The following is a 19,225-nucleotide window of genomic DNA, read 5'->3' on the forward strand; positions in this document are numbered from 1 at the left end:
TCCAACACTACACCCAATACCTGGTTACTAATGGCCACTCATAAGCAGGGCAACAGTGAAAAGGGTCAAATAATGGAGAAATAAATACAAAGCGTACAGTTTAGAGAGACAAGGAGCACCAGGAAACAATATTGCAGGCAAGGCTTGTGATGAGAGAGATAAAGAGATTAAGGGGAGGCCTGATCTAGACTGGAATAAAGATCTCGCACATCTAAGCTTCCAACTTATAAAAAGAAAATGCCTGATAATTTACTGACCCTAGAAAGGAAGACAACCAAAACTGCTGTAAATGTGATCCAAGGAGCCCACATTCCTTACTAAGCTCAGCCAGACAGAGAGCCAATGTGACCGGGCAATGTGTAGCAATTAAAGGCCCTGAGAGTCTATGTGTGAAACTGTGGAAGTAAACCTGGATTACATTGGAGGAGTCCCTAAGATATGTATATAAAATAAAGAACTCTGTATACTTTGAAAAATCTAGAAACATTCAGGTATTCCAGAGCTGGTTCATCAAGCTAAGGTTCTTTTAAGAATTTTTACTGAGTTCGAGACCAGCCTGGTCTACAAGAGCTACTTCCAGGACAGGCTCCAAAACCACAGAGAAACCCTGTCTCAAAGAAAAAAAAAAAAGAATTTTTACTGACATGATTGAAAGTAAGACTCATCAGAATTTTTACTGACATGATTGAAAGAAAGACTCATCAGAAGCTAATAAATGATTAAAAGATTTATTTCATTATAATTTCTTTTACCTACTATTTATGATTATTTGAAAATTTTTTCCTAGGAAAAATATGAGTTTTATATTAATTAACTTTAATAATGAGTTAATAATGATGATTGTAATAACAATAACCAGTGTGTATAGAAACAAATCTTTAAAAAAAGAGATAACACTACATCCAACTTCATAAGAATTTAAAAAATAATAACATTCAAGAAGCATAAGGGCTTTGCTATTGGTGGCTCTTCACAAACTGATTGTAATGTTCTATTGCTGAAGAGAGCACCTACACAACCTTTGAATGCAGAGAAGTCAGACTGGTGCCTAACTAGAGCCTCCATCCCTACGGACTACTGCCTTCATCCCTACGGACTACTGCTCATGGTACTAGAAAGTACTCTGCATACCACCAGAAGAAAAGGTAAAGAGACGTAAACCCTTTGATCTACATTGGTCACCTGCCTGGATGATGTACTGGTGCAATAGTGGCCCGGTAATGTGGGAGCAACCAACCACTATCTGGTTGCATTCAAGCCCCACTCCACAGAATGGAACTCATGATTGACACTATCCAGGTGGCCAAGAACCTGGAGCTAGATAGGCCTTGGACCTTGGAGAAAACCAAATACTACAGCTCTGTGAAATGATTGCAGCAATGTAATGACTCCTAATAACATTCTTCTATACCCATAGATCAGTGTCTTGTTCAACCATCATCAGAGAAGCTTCCACCTTCAGTTTATGGGAACAAATATAGAGACACACAAATAAACAAAGGGCAGAGAGTGAGAGGCCTTGGAACATTCAATCCTAAATGAGCTGTCTCCAATAAACTTCCTTCCTCTGGGCTCCGAGAACCCTGCAGAAGAGGAGGCAGAAAAACTATAAAAGCCAGTGAGGATGAAAGACACCAGTGAAATAATGCCTTCCAGACATAACAGAACTGACACATAGATAAATTCACATAGACAGTGGCCACATGCAGAGTCTGCGCAAGGCTAAGCCAGATAGAGACCAGCACGGAGAGGGGAAAGTAGATATGATCTCTCATCTCTAACCAAGATGTCTCTACTCGACAACCACACACATAGGAAAAATTCTTTTTTCCAATGGCGTCTCTTTGAGTATACAAACATCATTTAAAAAGGAGCAAACCACATGCAGTTAAAGACCAACACAAAACGAACTCAGTAGTATTTTTGGAGATATTTTGACTCCTAATGCTTTGTCTGTCTGTGCACTTTTTAACCTCACTGATCTTTTGTTTAAATAGTATGGTTTCCAATTTTGTGTTTTTATGGGTATGTATGTGTGTTATCTGTGTGTCTGAGTGAATGTATCTGTTTGTGGATGTGTGTGTGTATCTTTTTTTATTTCTTTGGGTTATTTCCTATGTGTTTGTTTTATTCTATTCTGATTTGTTTACTTAATAACCGGTTTGTTTTCTAACAGAGAGAAAAAGAAGTCCTGAAGTTAGGTGGATGGGGAGAGGAGAGGATCTGGGAGAGATGAAAGAGGGAAAAACATTATCATAGTATAATGAATTAATAAATCTATTTTCATTAAAAGATAAATAAAATATGATTTTGAATTGGGGAGACCAAGATGAAAGTACAAATAAGCATTAATGGGATTTCTAGTGTTTAAATTCTGTTAATCTTCAATTCCTTTGTTGAAAATTGAATTATAATTACTAGAGAGTTTTTGAAAATTAAATGAAATTATTTTAAAAAAAAATTCTTTGTAAGTATGTTGCATTCAGGCTTCAAAATAGCTGTAGCAATTCTGTTGTTTTACTTTCAAACAGAACTAACTAATTAATTAATTAATTAATTTGAGGAAGGATATTCACAGTGGTTGTAATTTATCAAAGGTACTATTTGTTCTGATCACTGTATTTTTATTATTAAAAATAATTGTAAGATTAAATATGTTTTGATTACATTCTTTCCTTCTCCCAAGTTCTTCCAGATTCTCTCCTCCCTCCACCCACCCAAATTTTAAGTTGTTTCTCAAAAACAAAAATCCACTATATCAACAGAAAAAAAAAGTCAATGAAAGGGGAGGGGAGGGACGTGAGAGGAAGGGAGGAGGTGGAAATTTTCAATAAAAAATAAAAAAGAATGAATTAGAAACACAAAAAAGTCAACAAAACCATATACACCACCCATTCCCCCCTGAAAAAAAACAAACCATAACCAAATAAAACCACACACAAAAAAAGTGGGGTTCATTATAAGTTGGTCAACTACTCCTTTATATGAGGCCAGTACTAGATTGGTTAATATACCTAGTCACTATTGGAGAAAACTGATTTTCCCTCTCCAGCAGGTATAGGGTACAGTTCCATGATTAGCTTGGGTGTGGGGACAGTTTGGTGGTTAATGTGGGAATAAGACAGTTCGGTGGTTAACATGGGTATAGGGGTCAGTTTGGTGGTTAACATGGGTATAGGGGTCAGTTCAGAGGTTAACGTGGGCATAGGGGACAGTTCAGTGGTCAACCCAGGTATGGGTACATTACAGTAGTTAACACAGGTATGGGGGCAGTTCAGTGGTTAACATGGGTATAAGGGACAGTTCAATGGTTAACCTTTACCATAGTAGCTAGGTTTTCATTCATTCTTTCTTTCTTTAATATAATAGGATAAAAATATCACATTGAAGTTGGACAAGACAAACAAACAGAATAAAATAGGTCCAAGAGAAGGAACCAGAAGCCCACTCACTCATACACTCAGAAATCCCATAAAAACACACTAACGTGGAAGCCATGAAACATAATCAGAAGACCTGGTTCAGACCTGTGAAGGCCCTGTGTGTGGAGCTTCAGTCTCTGAGTTCATAGGAGTTTTGGTCATGTTGATTTAGAGGGCCCTTTTTTGGTGTCTTCTACACCCTCTGGTTCTTACATTCTTTCTGCCTTCTCTTCCCATGGTTGCCTGTACTCTGAGGAGAAGAATTTGATGGGGGCCATCCCATGTAGGGAATGAATGCTTCAAGGTCTCTTACTCTCTGTGTTTGCTCCCATATACTATAGGAGGAAGCTTCTCTGATGAGAAATGAAAAAGTTAGCACTAGTCTATGAGTATAGCAGAATGTCATTATGAACCATTTTACCATTATATTTTTTTTCTTTTTTGAGAATAGGATTATGAATTTTTAGCTTCATTCTCCTATGGCCTTAAAATTTTTATTATTGTTTATAAATGAAGCATTATTGTTCAGAGAAATTGTATATTGTGCATTAAGTCATATAGCTAACAAATGTCAAATATAATCTAAGACCACCTACAAATAAGTGTACTCTATTAAAAATAGTTCTATATAATCTGCATACAAAATAAACATGAATACAGAAAGAAGAATTTCTACCTTTTAATCAGTACAAAATTAGTTTTATGTACTAAAACAAAATATACTATGTAATATAATTTTAATACAACACTTCAAAATGTAGTTGGATATAATCTACTTAGTTTGACTAAAATTGAGCTGTTAACCTAAATAAGAACTAAAACAAAATTGCACTACATAGATGGACAATGTCACTCCAAAAGACATTGGTTGTTAAATAAAAATTCCAGTACCAGAATCAGATATCTCATTGTGATTTATTGGCAAAGGTGGGTCCCAAGGTCTCCAAAACTGAAAATGATATTACAATTTCCCTTGGTTATCCAACATACTAAACGTGGCTGAAATTCCAGTTCTTAAGACACCACACACATTGAACAAGAAATAAGGAAATTACTCTCAAACCATGCAGGATACTTTCTCCTTGCTACAATCTTTCATCATGCTGAAAATGTATGATGAAAATATGTAATGAAAGCCTGTATGTGAGGGACAAAGACATCAATGACCTTACCCAGCACTGGACACTGCATTCTGTGATACTGCCCTGCTGGACAAGATGTGTCCATCGCGCAATGGGGCAAACTGTTTGGAATTAGTAACCACTTTCTGACCAGATTTGGCCTACACCACAGGACAGAATTCCACATTTTTGGGCTGTAATCCTGCTCAAAGCCCGTGAGTGGTGGTCCCTAAGTCTGAGTTATTTTAGAATACTATGCTGTCAAATACCTTCTAAACAGTTATGTTCATGCTGAGAAACCCTGGCTCCTCTCAGTCTTAAGCAAGAGAGATAATTTTGTAAGTGAACAGCAGTCAGTGGAGGGATGCATCACTCATCAAAGTGTGCAGAGTGACTTGATGCACAGCCCAAAATGGGGCATCTATTTTACTCGCCCTCCACCAAGACACAGGAAATACCAGAAAGAAGAGGTAGAAAGAACAAAAGAACAAGAAGATAGAGAGAATTGCTATGTATACCATCTTCTGGACATGACATGTCTACTACACTCATGATGTCACAGCTACTGTGCTTACCTGCACATGACCTATTCAAGATCAAGCTAATTAAAATGCCAGCACAAAGAAGGGAGATGATCTCCTCTACCCCTTATTGGGGAGCTATTGACAGTGTACAGTTAGTGAAAGAGGGAGGTTCAGTTTTGTCCAATGGTAGGTTCCCCCATGATCCAGAAGGTGACTCACATCCATGGACATATGGGCAGCATGAAATGACTTATGAACAAAGAGAAACAAGAGCATGAGATTGGAGCCAGGCAGTGGTGACACACAACTTTAATCTCATTACTTGAGAGGCAGAGGCAGGTTTGAGGTCAGTCTGGTCTACAGGGAGAGTTCCAAGACAGGCTTCAAGGCTACACAGAGAACTCTGTCTTGAAAAAAAAGAAACATGAGTTTGACAGTGGATGAGTTGCAAGGGAGAAACTAGGGGTAGATATATTTTATCATAAACATGTACTAAATACTAAAACATGAAAAAATTAGCTAATGAATCAAGGTGAAATCAGAATTACCCACAATCTTCTATATTGATACAAAGATATATATATATAACTACCAATATTTATACAATTCTATAACATAGAGAATGGCTGGAATAGTGACAATATCACCTATGACTATGATCTAATCAGAGAAATTAGCATTTATAAAAACATTCCGCATCTCACTGAAATGATTTGGGGTCTTGAATTTATCATTTTATAGACAGTATATGTACTAATTTGGCTGAAGAGTTGGAAAAGCACAGCTTAAAAAAGGAAGATTATCAGACAGAAACATTTTTAAATTATTTGGCATATTTTTACATTCATTATCTGTAGCATAAGAAGCTTAATGCATGATATCTTCTCTGCCACCAGCTGCAGGAACTAATTTACTGTAATGAAATTGCAGTAGACTAAGCAAGAAGAGATGATTCAGTGGTTAAGAGTGCTTGCAATGAATACAAGATTAACTCAAAAAAATCAGTAGCCCTCTTATACACACATGACAAAGGGGCTGAGAAAGAAATCAGAGAAACATCACCCTTCACCATAACCACAAATAACATAAAAAATCTTGGAGTGACACTTACCAAACAAATGGAAGACCTGTGTGACAAAAACTTTAAATCTCTGGAGAACAAAATTAAAAAACACCAGAAAATGGGAAGATCACCTGTGCTCTTAGGTAGGCAGAATAAACACAGTAAAAATGGCTATCTTACCAAAAGCAATCTACAGATTCAATGCTATACCCAGCAAAATCCCAGCAAAATTCTTCACAGACCTCAAAAGAACAGTACTCAACTTCATATGGAAAAAACAAAAACCCAAGATAGCCAAAACAATCATGTACAATAAAGAAACTTCTAGAGGCATCACAATGCCTGATTTCAAACTCAATTACAGAGCTACAGTACTGAAAACAGCCTGGGATTGGCATAAAAACAGACAGGAAAACCAATGGAACTAAATCAGAGGCCCAGATATTAATCCACACACCTATGAACACTTGACAAAGAAACAAAGAAACAAAAATATAAAATGAAAAAACAAAACATATTCAACAAATGACACTGGTATAACTGAATATAAACAAGTAGAAGAGTGAAAATAGTTTTATATCTATTACCATGCACAAAACTCAAGTCCAAAAAATGAATCAAAGACCTCAACATAAAACCAAACACTGAACCTCATAGAAAACGTGGGAAGTACACTTGAACACATTGGCACAGGAGACCACTTCCTAAATATAACCCCAGTAGCACAGACACTGAGAGAAACAATTAATAAATGGGACCTCTGAAACTGAGAAGCTTCTGTAAAGCAAAGGACACAGTCCACAATTCAAAATGTACCCTACTAAATGGGAAAAGATCTTTACCCAACTCCACATCAGACAGAAGACTGATGGTGTGGGAGGTCCTTCTGTCTATGTGTTGCTTTTACTGGTTAATGAACAAAGAAACTGGCTTGGCCTGATAGCATAGAACAGAGCTAGGCAGGGAAAGCTAAAATGAATGCTGGGAGAAAAGAGTGGTAGTCATGGAGAAGCCATGGAGCTGCTGACGGAGACAGACCACGAACTTGTGGTGATACACAGATTAATAGAGATGAGTTAGTGTAAGATATGAAGTAGGCAGAAATATGCTTAAGCTATTGGCCAAACAGTATTGCAAATGATATGGTTTCTGTGTGATTAATTCGGGTCTGAGCTGCTGAGCAGCCAGGAAACCTACAAGGAGTCTTTCTTATAACAGACTGATCTCAAAAATTTACAAACAAATCAAAAAATTGATCATCAAAAGAACGAATAGTCCAATAAATGCATGGGGTCCAGAACTAAACAGAGAACTCTCAACAGAGAAAACTAAAATGGCTGAAAGACACTTAAGGAAATGTTCAACATCCTTAGCCATCAGAGAAATGCAAATCAAAACAACTCTGAGATTCCATCTTACACCTGTAAGAATGGCCAACATAAAAAACACTGATGACAAGTTATGCTAGAGAGGATGTGAGGTAAAGGGAACACTCCTCCATTGCTGTTGGGAGGGCAAACTGGTACAGCCGTTTTAGATTTCAGTATGGCAATTTCTAAGAAAATTAGGAAACAACCTACCTCAAGACACAACTTTTTTATACCCAAAGATGCTCAGTCATACTACAAGGAAATGTGCTCAACTATGTTCACAGTAGCATTGTTTGTCATAGTCAGAACCTGGAAACAGCCTAAATGCCCCTCAATAGAAGAATGGGTAAGGAAAATGTGGTACACTTACACAATGGAGTACTACACAGTCAAAAAAAGATAATGGCATTTTGAAATTTATGGGCAAATGGATGGATCTAGAAAACATCATATTGAGTGAGGTAACCCAGACCCAAAAAGACAAACACCATATTTAATCACTCATAAATGGCTTTTAGACATAACACAAAAAAGCCTATAATTCACAATCCCAGAGAACCTAGACAACAAAGAGGATCATAAGAGAGACATACATGGATCTAATCTACATGAGAAGTAGAAAAAGACAAGATGTTCTGAGTAAACTTGGAGCATTAGAACCATGAGAAGGGAAAGAAGGGAGGGGGAAAAGGGAGTGGAGCAGAGAAAAATACAATTACATTCATAGCAGCATTATTTTTAATAGCCAGAACCTGGAAACAACCTAGATGCCCCTCAACTGAAGATTGGATAAAGAAAGTGTGGCACAATTACACATTAGAGTACTACTCAGCGGGAAAAAAAAAGACATTTTGAATTTTGCATGCAAATGGATGGAAATAGAAAACACTATCCTGAATGAAATAACCCCGACCCAAAAATATGAATATGGTATGTACTCACTCATTAGTGGATTCTAGCCATAACCGAGGACACTGAGCCTATAGTTCATGATCCTAGAGAAGTTAAGTAATAAGGTGAACCCAAAGATAAACATGTATAGATCCTCCTGGAAATTGGAAGCAGACAAGATCGCCAGACAAAAGTTGGGAGCATGGAGGTGGTGGTGGGGTGGGGAAGGGAAGAGGGGGAGAGAAGGGAGAAAGGGAGGGTTGGGGAGAGCTTGGGGAAGTGGGATGACTGAGATGGAGGAAGGACAAATATGAGAGTAGGGAAGGAGATATCTTAATTAGAGAGGCATTTTGAGGTTGGCAAGAGGCTTGGATCTGGAGGGGTTCCCAGGAGTCCACAGGGATGACCCCAGCTAGGACCCTGGACAGTGGGGGAGAAGGTGCCTGAATTGGCCTTGTCCCATAGTCAGGCTAATGACTCTCTTGAGTATAACCATAGAATCTTGGTCCAGTCACGGAAGGAGATAGAGACAGAAACCCACATTGGAGCACTGGACTGAGCTCCCAAAGTCCAGTTGAAAATCTTAGCACAGCCCCATGCATGCCTGTGTCCCAGGAACTGAAGGGAAAAGAAGCAAGTGGGTCCCTGTGGCTTGTCTGTGGTCAGCCTAGCTGAACTCCAGGTTCAGTGAGAGATCCTGCCTCAAAGGAAAAGGCAAGAGTGATAGACACTCTTACTGTCTATCACTCAATACTGTCTTCTGGAATCCATATACACAGGCATGCACATTCACACATATGTACACAAACTCCTACATATGCACACCACCCCAAATACATACACAAAAAGGAATACCCGTGAGAGAGTATATATATACAATCTAAAAGAATATAGACATAATACATATTTATATCAAGGTAAGAAAAGGAAGATCAAGAAACTTCACCCAATGAAATTAAGAAGAATATAATGAGGAGGAAATAGCACCAAGTGTAAATGCACTTTACCATTAGCGTCCTCTTTTGTTGACAGAGACAGCAGCAAAACACAGGTTCTTATTCCACAATAATGATGACTATCAAATGTTCCATAATATTTTACAGCGATTCCCCCTCCTCCAGGGTTCAATGTTCCAAGGCAGATGAAATGTTGGACAATACCCACACAGGTTTAATGGAAAACAGGACATAGTAACTTTAAAATTAAAGAGAAGGTTGAGGGAATGGAGATATGGGTCAACAGTAAAAAGGGCTTGGGGTTCTTTCAGAGTACACTGGTGCAATTCTCAGAACCACATGGTAGCTTACAATCATCTGTAACTCTACTTCTAGGGAAACCAGTGTCATCATCTGGTCTCTATGGTACCAGGCTTGCAACAGGTACACAGGTATACAGACAAGCAAAACACCCATACATAGTTAAAAAGATGAAACCAATTAGCTCATACTGTAAAGTTTCATCCCTCCTATTTTGAAAAGGTACAATGTTATTCATGTTAACAAATGTCTTCATTTGTTTCTATGAAACATGACTTTATTAATCAAATCCTTGAATGCTTGTTTGACTTGTTGATTTCTCAATGTATAAATAAAAGGGTTCAACATGGGAGCAATTGAAGTGTTGAGAACAGCCACCCCTTTGGTCAGCGATGCCCGTTCGTTGGCAGAAGGTTTGATGTACATGAAGATGCAGCTTCCATACGAGATGGAGATGACAATCATGTGAGAGGAGCAGGTGGAGAAAGCCTTTTTCCTCTGGCTGGCGGATGGGAACCTCAGGATGGTGCTGATGATGCAGATGTACGACAAGATCACTAGGACCAATGTGAACAGCAGAGTAATGGAGGCAACATAAAGACCAAGTGCCTCTAAGAGCCTTGTATCTGAGCAGGAGAGTTGTAAAATGGGGAAGTAGTCACAGCAAAAGTGATCAATGACATTGGAAGTACAGAAATCTAACTGGAGGAATAGCATGATTAATGGGAAGATCATCAGAAATCCTACCAACCATGAGGAGAGGACAAGAAGGGCACAGACTTTCTGACTCATGATGACAGTGTAATGCAGTGGCTTGCAGATGGCGACATAGCGATCATAAGACATAGCAGTTAGAAGAAAGAACTCAGACACTCCCATGGAGATGAAGAAAAATAACTGAGCAAAACAGTTGTTGTAGGAAATGCTCTTAACTTTCGTAATTATTGACCTCAGAAATCTAGGGACAGAGACACTGGTGAACATAATTTCTAAGAATGAGAAGTTCTGGAGGAAGAAATACATAGGAGTCTTCAAGCGAGAGTCAAGCAAAGTGAGGGTGATGATGGATAGGTTTCCACACACACTTAATATGTAAGCGATGAATAAAAAGAAAAAAATTACAACCTGCAGTTCTGGTGTATCTGATATTCCCAAGAGCACAAATTCCGTAATCATAGAGTTGTTTCTCATGCTGATTTATTGTCCACAAAATCTATTGGTTAAAAAATTGAAGCATAAATTTATTTGTTTGGGGTTTTTTGTTTTTTGTTTTTCGAGACAGGGTTTCTCTGTAGCTTTGGTGCCCATCCCGGAACTAGCTCTTGTAGACCAGGCTGGTCTCGAACTCCCAGAGATTCGCCTGCCTCTGCCTCCCAAGTGCTGGGATTAAAGGCGTGCGCCACTACCGCCCGGCGCATAAATTTAATGTAAGAGAATTAAAGCTTAAATATTGATATTACTATAGTCAAGTAAATGAAGCAATATCTACCCATTCCTATTAAACAAAAAATATCTTGTTAAAAGAAAACGTATAGATAGGTGCATAAATCTTTCTTCAACCATTATATGCAAAGACTTTACATTCAGTCATTTCTGTGTGTGTAGTGTACCACTGTAGATTTGTGTAGCTATATTTAGTAGTATCTTCATTTTTAATACAAAACACTGTTTTCTGGTTTCACATATTGTATGCTTTCAGGAATGAGTGTATAACATTTGATTTCAATTCTAATATTACTTCAAACCTCTATAGTTTGTTTGTAGAAAATGAATGATCAATAATTTTTACTAAACTCAAATTGTCAGGGTTATTTTCAACCTTAATAAATGTGTTTCTTATCTTTAAACTTGCCTGAGGAAAAAGAGGAGCTAATACAAAAGCTCTTTTATCTTAAAGCGTAATAGTGCCTCCCTTCTCAAAGAATCAACAGAATAAATAAAAATATCTGTAGGATTTACTTCATCAAACCTCATCCTCCACACTGTAATCTCCTATTCTCTCCTGAGAGCTAACAGACAGCACAGTGTGTGTGGTTATCACAGTGTGATGGGCTGCTTTCTACGCAGGGAGTCAACAAGCGATAAGCATTAAAGCTGAAAATGCGCACTGTCCGCCTTTTTTTGTCTTGTCTTCTGAGTCTCTGTGGTTTTTTTCTTTAGGAATATATATATATTTATTTCATCACTATACCATCAAAACTGAGGAGCAACTATTATATGGTTTACATCATAGTTAAAATATAATAAAATGCAATAGTAATAAATATATTTAATAATTTGGTGTCCTTGGTTTTTCCAGTATAGTAAATCTTTGGATGAAAGATGAAAATGCATTTGCTCACAAATGTGAAACATACTGTTTGGTGTTGAAAGTAATATCAGTCAAATATAAAACCTTACAGTGGTCAGCCATGACTTAATGTCTGCCATTTAAAGAGAAAATTAAGCATATTAATATTATTCATCAGAAGATGTTTTTGTCATTCAGGTAATTATTGCCTCTGTGTAATACACAGAAAACTGCCATGTAAAAGAAGTATATGTTGAATTTCTTGTGATATTGCTAAAGTCTCACTGAGAAATAAAAATAAAACTATCTTCAATTACTTTTATCATTTCACAGAAACTAAGTATGCTGTGATTCATGTCCAAAACATAATACCGTCATCCATGCAACTCTTTAAGAACATGGAGAAACTGATACTGTTTTAAGACAGTAGAAAGTAGAGCGTGTTGAAAGTCTCCTGATAAGATAAAGATTGAAATCTGCACAAGCATAAATACAGCCTTACCTTTTCTGGTCAGAGTATAAATCCCTGATATACTCAGCTAAAGAACAGAAGAATGCACACAGAAGCTCAAGATACGTGGTAATGTTGTGACTCCTCTTTCTTGAAAACCAAACACTATAGAGAGACCTAGAAAAAGTGTACCAATCAATCGATAACACTTAGCCTGGCTTCCCTTTGGTCAAGCAATTTTCTTAATAAGGGCATGGACTCGGGCTATGCTCAGGAGATAATTCTTCCTCTATTCATTTGGGATTAGTTAAACTCAGGACTAACCTGTCCGACATGAGTTCTTTTTTTGAAACTCTTACTAATATTTTACTAATTAGTAAGTTCTTCCCATGCAGAGCAGAATAGAGTACTAAAAGAAAACATTATTTTAGTATCTTCAAAAGTTAGGATTGTATCTTATCTTTGTTTTTTTATTTTTTAATATCAGGATTCATATGTGCTCCACAATATGACATCCAGAACCACAGCAAGGTATGGAGACCTATCTTGACTTTTTCCTTGCATTTCCTTCAAATCTTCTGATTAGTCAAAAGAAGACAAATTATAACAAATCAAATTGTTTCTATGTATCACACAAACACAATCACATACTCAGTTATTGTATTGTATTTTGTTTATATTTTATTGCAATTTACATATTCTATAAATACAGACATTGTGAGATTCTACTGCATAAAATGTTCTACTGTTTTCCTTTCCTATCTTGTTTTTTTTTTTTCAGTTAACACTCAGAAATGGATGTCTTTCCTTGGCAAATTACCTAAAAATAAAATTCATCCTTCTGTAACAATTGCTTTGGATGCCAAGAAGACTTTTATATGATTTATTGTTCGTTGAGATTAAAGTTAGATTCACATTTTATGCATTAGTAACTCTGCCAAAATAGAATAGCATGAATGACTTCAAATTACTTAAATACTTTTAAAAATAGTATTGTACTTTAGTTTGCAAAAATGCATTCATGAGCTCACAACAGTTGCGGCTGATAACTCAAGACAAGCACAAGATCTTGCTTGGGAGGCCTAGCTGTTCCTGAGGAACCACGGGCTGATAGTGGCTACTGGAGGATAGGGGGTGATTTTCTTCAATGGTGTAGCCCTTAGCATGCTGCCCATATCCTAGTAAATAACCCTTCATCCATGGTGTAGGAGTGTCCCTAATTAAAATCAATAGGCTGTAAAAAGAATTGTGAAAGTAGAGGAGCTAATCTTGAGAAGATGAAGTTTGTTGAAAGAGTGAGAGGGATAAGAAAGGTTGATAAGAAGAATATGACTAAAATATATAGATATATTAAACTGTTGAAGAATAAATTAAGTAAGTACACATTCTTCTTCTGGGTTTCAATAGCCTCACTACTCCATTTTTATGGAAAAGGAGTTCACATCACATCCTGTAAAATTTCATCTTTAAAGTTTGGTAGCACTCAACTGTAACACTGATCTTAGAGCTATACTTCTTAACACTCTTATCTACACACTCAAATTCTTCAGTAGACATAGTGATATGCAGATAACTGCTTTCATTGGTGAATTTTGGTGAATGTACCAGAGATTTGTTCATTTCACCAATGTTTCAAACTTTTAAACAATCTTAGCCGCTACTTATTACCTATAACTAACACACAACAGCACAAAGTTAATATTCTCTTTCAGATAGGGAATATTTCACATCGAGGTACACACATATACATTGTATATGAATAAGTAAAATGGAAGAATGAGCATAGAAAACAAGACTAAGCCCAAAAGAACAAACATTTGTAATTAATATCTCAGTGTCAATATCATGTGGTGGCATGATGTAAGACCTAAAGATTTTAGAATTCCGTCACTACAGCATCACTGTCTGGATCCCATACAGACTTTCTCTTGGGCTGGTACCACTCGTTACCTGCAAATTTCTTGGCAGACATCATATGTTCCTATCCTCTCTTCATTTAGAAACTCCAGCACAAGCACCAACTACTTAGTTATTAATGATAGAGCTTAAACGGAGCTACAACAAAAAGGAATCATGGGGCAGAAATAAATACAAAAGCATAGTTTAAAGAGAAAAAGAACACCAGTTCTGTACAGATAAAGTGCAGGCCAACTCAGATGCTGTAAGTTCCAAAATGCAGAGGTTCTATCTTGCCAAAAAGACATCTTTTCAGTCTAGTCTTTCCTGACCAAGGTCTGAGTTCATGAATTAACCACTAAGAAACTAATCTGATGAAGTTGAGAGCAGTTCTCATTTGGTGGTAGAGAGATACAAATGTATAAGACAGTTTAATACTAATATCCATTTAGCAGAACAGCATCAATGGGTTCTTAGTTAGATATACTTTATGAAGCATACATTTAATTCTGTGGCATGACCCATAAGTTCAATAAGAAAGTGCTTGTTTACCCCTCTACCATCCATGCCACTATTGCATCTATGATTATATCTTGCAACACTGATCATTATTGTAGTTTACATGGTTTACAGCTTTTTAAAACATATTTTATGACTTTTCCCAAGAAAACTACATAGCACCTTCTAGTACAATAAACACTAGTTTAACTTCCTATTTTATTATATTTTTATTGAAAATAGATATTTTTCATACAAATATTCTGATTATGGTTTCCCCTTCCCCAACTTCTCTCAGATCTTCTCACTTCCTCACTAACCCTAATCCACCCCCTTTCTTTTTTTTTTCATTAGCACACAAGCACACATCTAAAAAAATAAATAACAATAAGATAAGATAAAAAACAAACAAACCAGAATATGGCAAAACAAACAAATAGAACAAAAAGCTAAAAATAAAAAACTACAAGAAACACATATAGATGGAGGGACACACATGTTCACACACAGATAAATGTTTAGCATTCCTGGTTCCCCTAGTATTTATCTGTGAATACCAGGACTTCTACAGGGTCTACCTGGTAGTGTGGACAGTGTGAGATCCCAGGAAAGACTATGGAACTAATGATCCTTGATGGGAACCTATTTTCTTGAATTTTCATATTATTTCCATTTTTGCTATGGGGTCTGGGCATCTGGAGTTAAGTTAATGTTTGTGTCTTTTGATAAGATTTTAAGCCTACTCAGTTGTACCCCCAAAGATGAAGTTACAGACTTGGGATCTTTTATAAAGTCCATAGGAAAATAAGCTGAAGAGAGCTGGTCTATTCAGAGCCACATGGGCAACTAGAGAGAGTCCAGAGGGTATATAGTGGTCTGGGCAGTTTGGGTGAATCCCAAGGGAGAGGGACAGAGTGAAGTAAGCCTCTTATCACCCACTTGTACATCTACAGATAGTTCCAAGGTAGGGTGGTGAGCTGAATATCTTCAGTTTATCCCTTGGGGAAATATCTGTGGGAAGCAGTTCTCCCACTGGGGTAAGCTATATGGACTAGGTGCATAGAAAATATCTTCAGTCAAAGATGTCTAGAGATAAGAGTGAAGCCATGTCTGGCCTCTTTCTAGGAGCCAACCATGAGAGCTGGGCACTGCCTAGAGAATCAACAGTATTAACAAGTATGGAGTCCTGGTGAAGGAAAATGGGCTCTGCACAGCCTAGGGAAAAGAAAAGAGAGGACTCTATTCAGCAGTATAGCATGATCAGCACAAGATCTGGGAAAGACAAAATCTTTTGCAGCCTAGGGAGGAGAAAAGAGAGGGTCCTACCAGTCTTTGCAGGATCACTAAAAGACAGGCTAGGTCTCAGTGGCCTAGGTAGGAGAAAAAGGAAGGGCCAACCTGGCACTGTGGGTAAGGTGGAATCCTAAAAAATTTGGGTGGGATCTTGGGTGGATGAGAGAGAAAAAGGTGAGGATTCTACCTGAAAGCATGGTTAGCATGGTGTGCTAATGTCCAAATGGTTGGGTATTTAAAAACTGGGTCTCTAGTTGGTAGCACTGTCTGGAAGGTTTCGGAAGTGAAGCCTTCCTGGAGGATGCATTTGAGAGTATATGGCAACTTTGAGAGTATATGGCTTTTCTCTACTTCCAGTTTGTACTCTCCTTCGTTCACATGGTAGAATATGTGAGTTCTCAGCTAACTGCTTAGACCATGACGCCTGCCTGCTTTCATGTCTCCCAGTCATAATATACTCTTTACCCTCCAGAGCTAAGCTACTTTTGGTTATGTGATTTGCAACAGCAACAGAGAAAGAAATTAATATGCATGCATAGTGTGGGAGGTGTTTCTGTCTATGTGTTTCTTTTGTTGGTTAATGAATAAAGAAAATGCCTTGGCCTGTTGACAGGGCAGAATTTAGGTAGGTGGGGAAGACAGAAGTGAATGCTAGGAGAAAGAAGGGCAGAGTTAGAGAAGCCATGGATCTGCCACTGGAGGTAGACATGCTGAGACTTTGCTGGTAGGCCACGAGCTCGTGGTGATATACAGATTAATAGAAATGGGTTAAATTAATATGTAAGAGTTAGCCAATAAGAAGCTAGAGCTGAGGCCGGGTGGTGGTGGCGCATGCCTTTAATCCCAGCACTCGGGAGACAAAGACAGGCGGATCTCTGTGAGTTCGAGGCCAGCCTGGTCTACAAGAGCTAGTTCCAGGACAGGAACCAAAAGCTGCGGAGAAACCCTGTCTCGAAAAATCAAAAAAAAAAAAAAAAAAAAAAAAAGAAGAAGAAGCTAGAGCTGAGACAAGCAATGATTTAATGAATACAATTTCTGTGTGGTTATTTTGGGACTAAACTAGCCAGGTGGCCAGGACAAACAAGCAGGCCCTCCTCCTATATATGCAGTCTGGGGAAAGACGCATGGATCCAGTGAGGCCTGGAGAGAGGGAAAAAGAATCCCTAAACAGCCCTGTGGTCAATATGAAGTCCTGTTAAGAACAAATGGGATCTTGGGCATCTAAAGGGGAGAAAGAAGAGGACTCTGTCTGGAAAGGATGTACAATGGGTACACTGTGAAAGAAAAACAGGATCTTTAGGATCCTAGGGAGTTAAGAGAGAGGGTCCCATCCAGCAATGTCATCTTTACAAGGCCCTGGGAACTCCAGGCTTAGTCTTGGTCAGCCTAAAGAGCAGAAAGGAAAGTCATGTTGTCTCTTCATTGTTTTCCCGAGGGGTAGCAAGCTACAGTGGCTTCCATTTAAACATTCTGATCTTAATAACACTCACTCTACTGGTCATGGAACAGAATGTGGTGATTCCTTCAATCTTTAAGTATTTCTACCCCAATTATGCATTCTGGACTTGGAAAATAATGACAGGGTGAGTTTGGGGACACACTGCACTGTCCTTATTTTGGTCCTGGAATAAAAATCCAAATAGATCCCCTGAGTGCCACAAGCACTTACTTTCACTGGAAGGCCATAAGGCTGTCTGAAATCTCCAAGAATCAATGTCACATTAGAGACAATGGGCCCTGAAGAGTCTGACTATTCTCTTTTCCCCAGAATACAGTAACCTAGTAAGGGTCCATTAAGAAAGATGGGACAGGAAGTAATAGAAAAATAGAGGGAAAGTACCATGATCTAGACAGCTTACCACTGACTGATGGGAGAAGGATAATTAGAATCTCTCAGGGAAACTCCATATTGATGGTCCAATGCAAACAGACCAGCCTTGAACACACTTGTCTGAAGGTCAGACAGTTTCTTAAGAAACTTAAGAGGGGTCATTGGAGTGGTTTGAGAGGGTGTGTCTAGGAGTATCTGTGGGGAAGAAAGGGAAGGAGAAGTGATATAGTACTACTTCAGTTAAAAATATTAGGAAGTATTATTCTACAGGTACAGGCAAATATCCTAGGCACTGCAAATTTGCAGTGAAATGGGCATGGAGAGATGGCTCATTGGTTAAGAGTGTTTGATGCACAATCAGGAGGTGAAGACGTTGGCTATAAGTAAACACATAAAATCTGAGCATAATCCCCTCAATGTCTGCAACCCAAGAACTGAAGGGCACATCAACAACTGGATCACTGGGACCTGTTGATGGCAAACCTAGCTGAGCTTCAGGTTAATGAAATATTCTGCCTCAAAGGAACAAGGCAAGAGTGAGAAGGGGACACCCAGCACTGTCCTCTGACCATCATACACGCAGGCACGCACATTCACACACACACATGTGCAAACTCCCAAATATGCTCACCATCCCAAATGGACACACAGAAAGGAATAGCCATAATAGAATGTACAATCAAAATGAACATAAAACACAATAACATTTGTATCAAGGTTAGAAAGGGAAGATTGAAAACTGTTCCCAATGAAATAGAGAAGAAAACAAGTAAATAATGAAAAGTGTGAATGCATTTTACCACTAGTATCATATTTTTGTTGACAGAGACAGCAACAAAAAACAGGTTCTTATTCCACAATAATGATGACTATCAAATGTTCCATAACATTTTACAGTAATCCCACATCCTCCAGGGCGGAATGTTTCAATGCAGATGAAATGTTGGACAATACCCACACAGGTTTAATAGAAAACAGGACATAGTAACTTTAAAATTAAAAAGAAGGTTGAGGGAATGAAGAGATGGCTCATAGGTTAAAAGTTATTGCTGTCCTTTCTGAGTACACTTGGTGCAATTCCCAGAACCCACATGGTAGCTCACAACCATCTGTAACTCTACTTCCAAGGGACCCAATGCCCTTCTCTGGTCTCTGTGGGTACCAGGCTTGCAATAGGTACACAGGTATACAGACAGGCAAAACACCCAAACACACAAAATACTTACTTAAAAAGATGAAATCAATTAGCTCATACTGTAAATTTTCACCAGGGCGATGTCCCCAGTTAGTTCTTTGGGCAGCTGAGGATGGGGAACCTG

The 19,225-nt window shown here is 38.1% G+C and overlaps 1 protein-coding gene across 1 annotated transcript; it reads right to left on the reverse strand.

Moving 5' to 3' along the window:
• Positions 1-9,899: 9,899 nt before the first annotated feature.
• Positions 9,900-10,838, reverse strand: LOC130866382 (olfactory receptor 6C3-like). Its single transcript, XM_057757797.1, has one exon. The coding sequence runs from the start codon at positions 10,836-10,838 to the stop codon at positions 9,900-9,902; it is 939 nt and encodes a 312-aa protein (XP_057613780.1).
• Between the last annotated feature and the right edge of the window lie 8,387 nt (positions 10,839-19,225).

This window comes from Chionomys nivalis, chromosome 25, assembly GCF_950005125.1.
Source record: "Chionomys nivalis chromosome 25, mChiNiv1.1, whole genome shotgun sequence".
NCBI lineage: Eukaryota > Metazoa > Chordata > Mammalia > Rodentia > Cricetidae > Chionomys > Chionomys nivalis.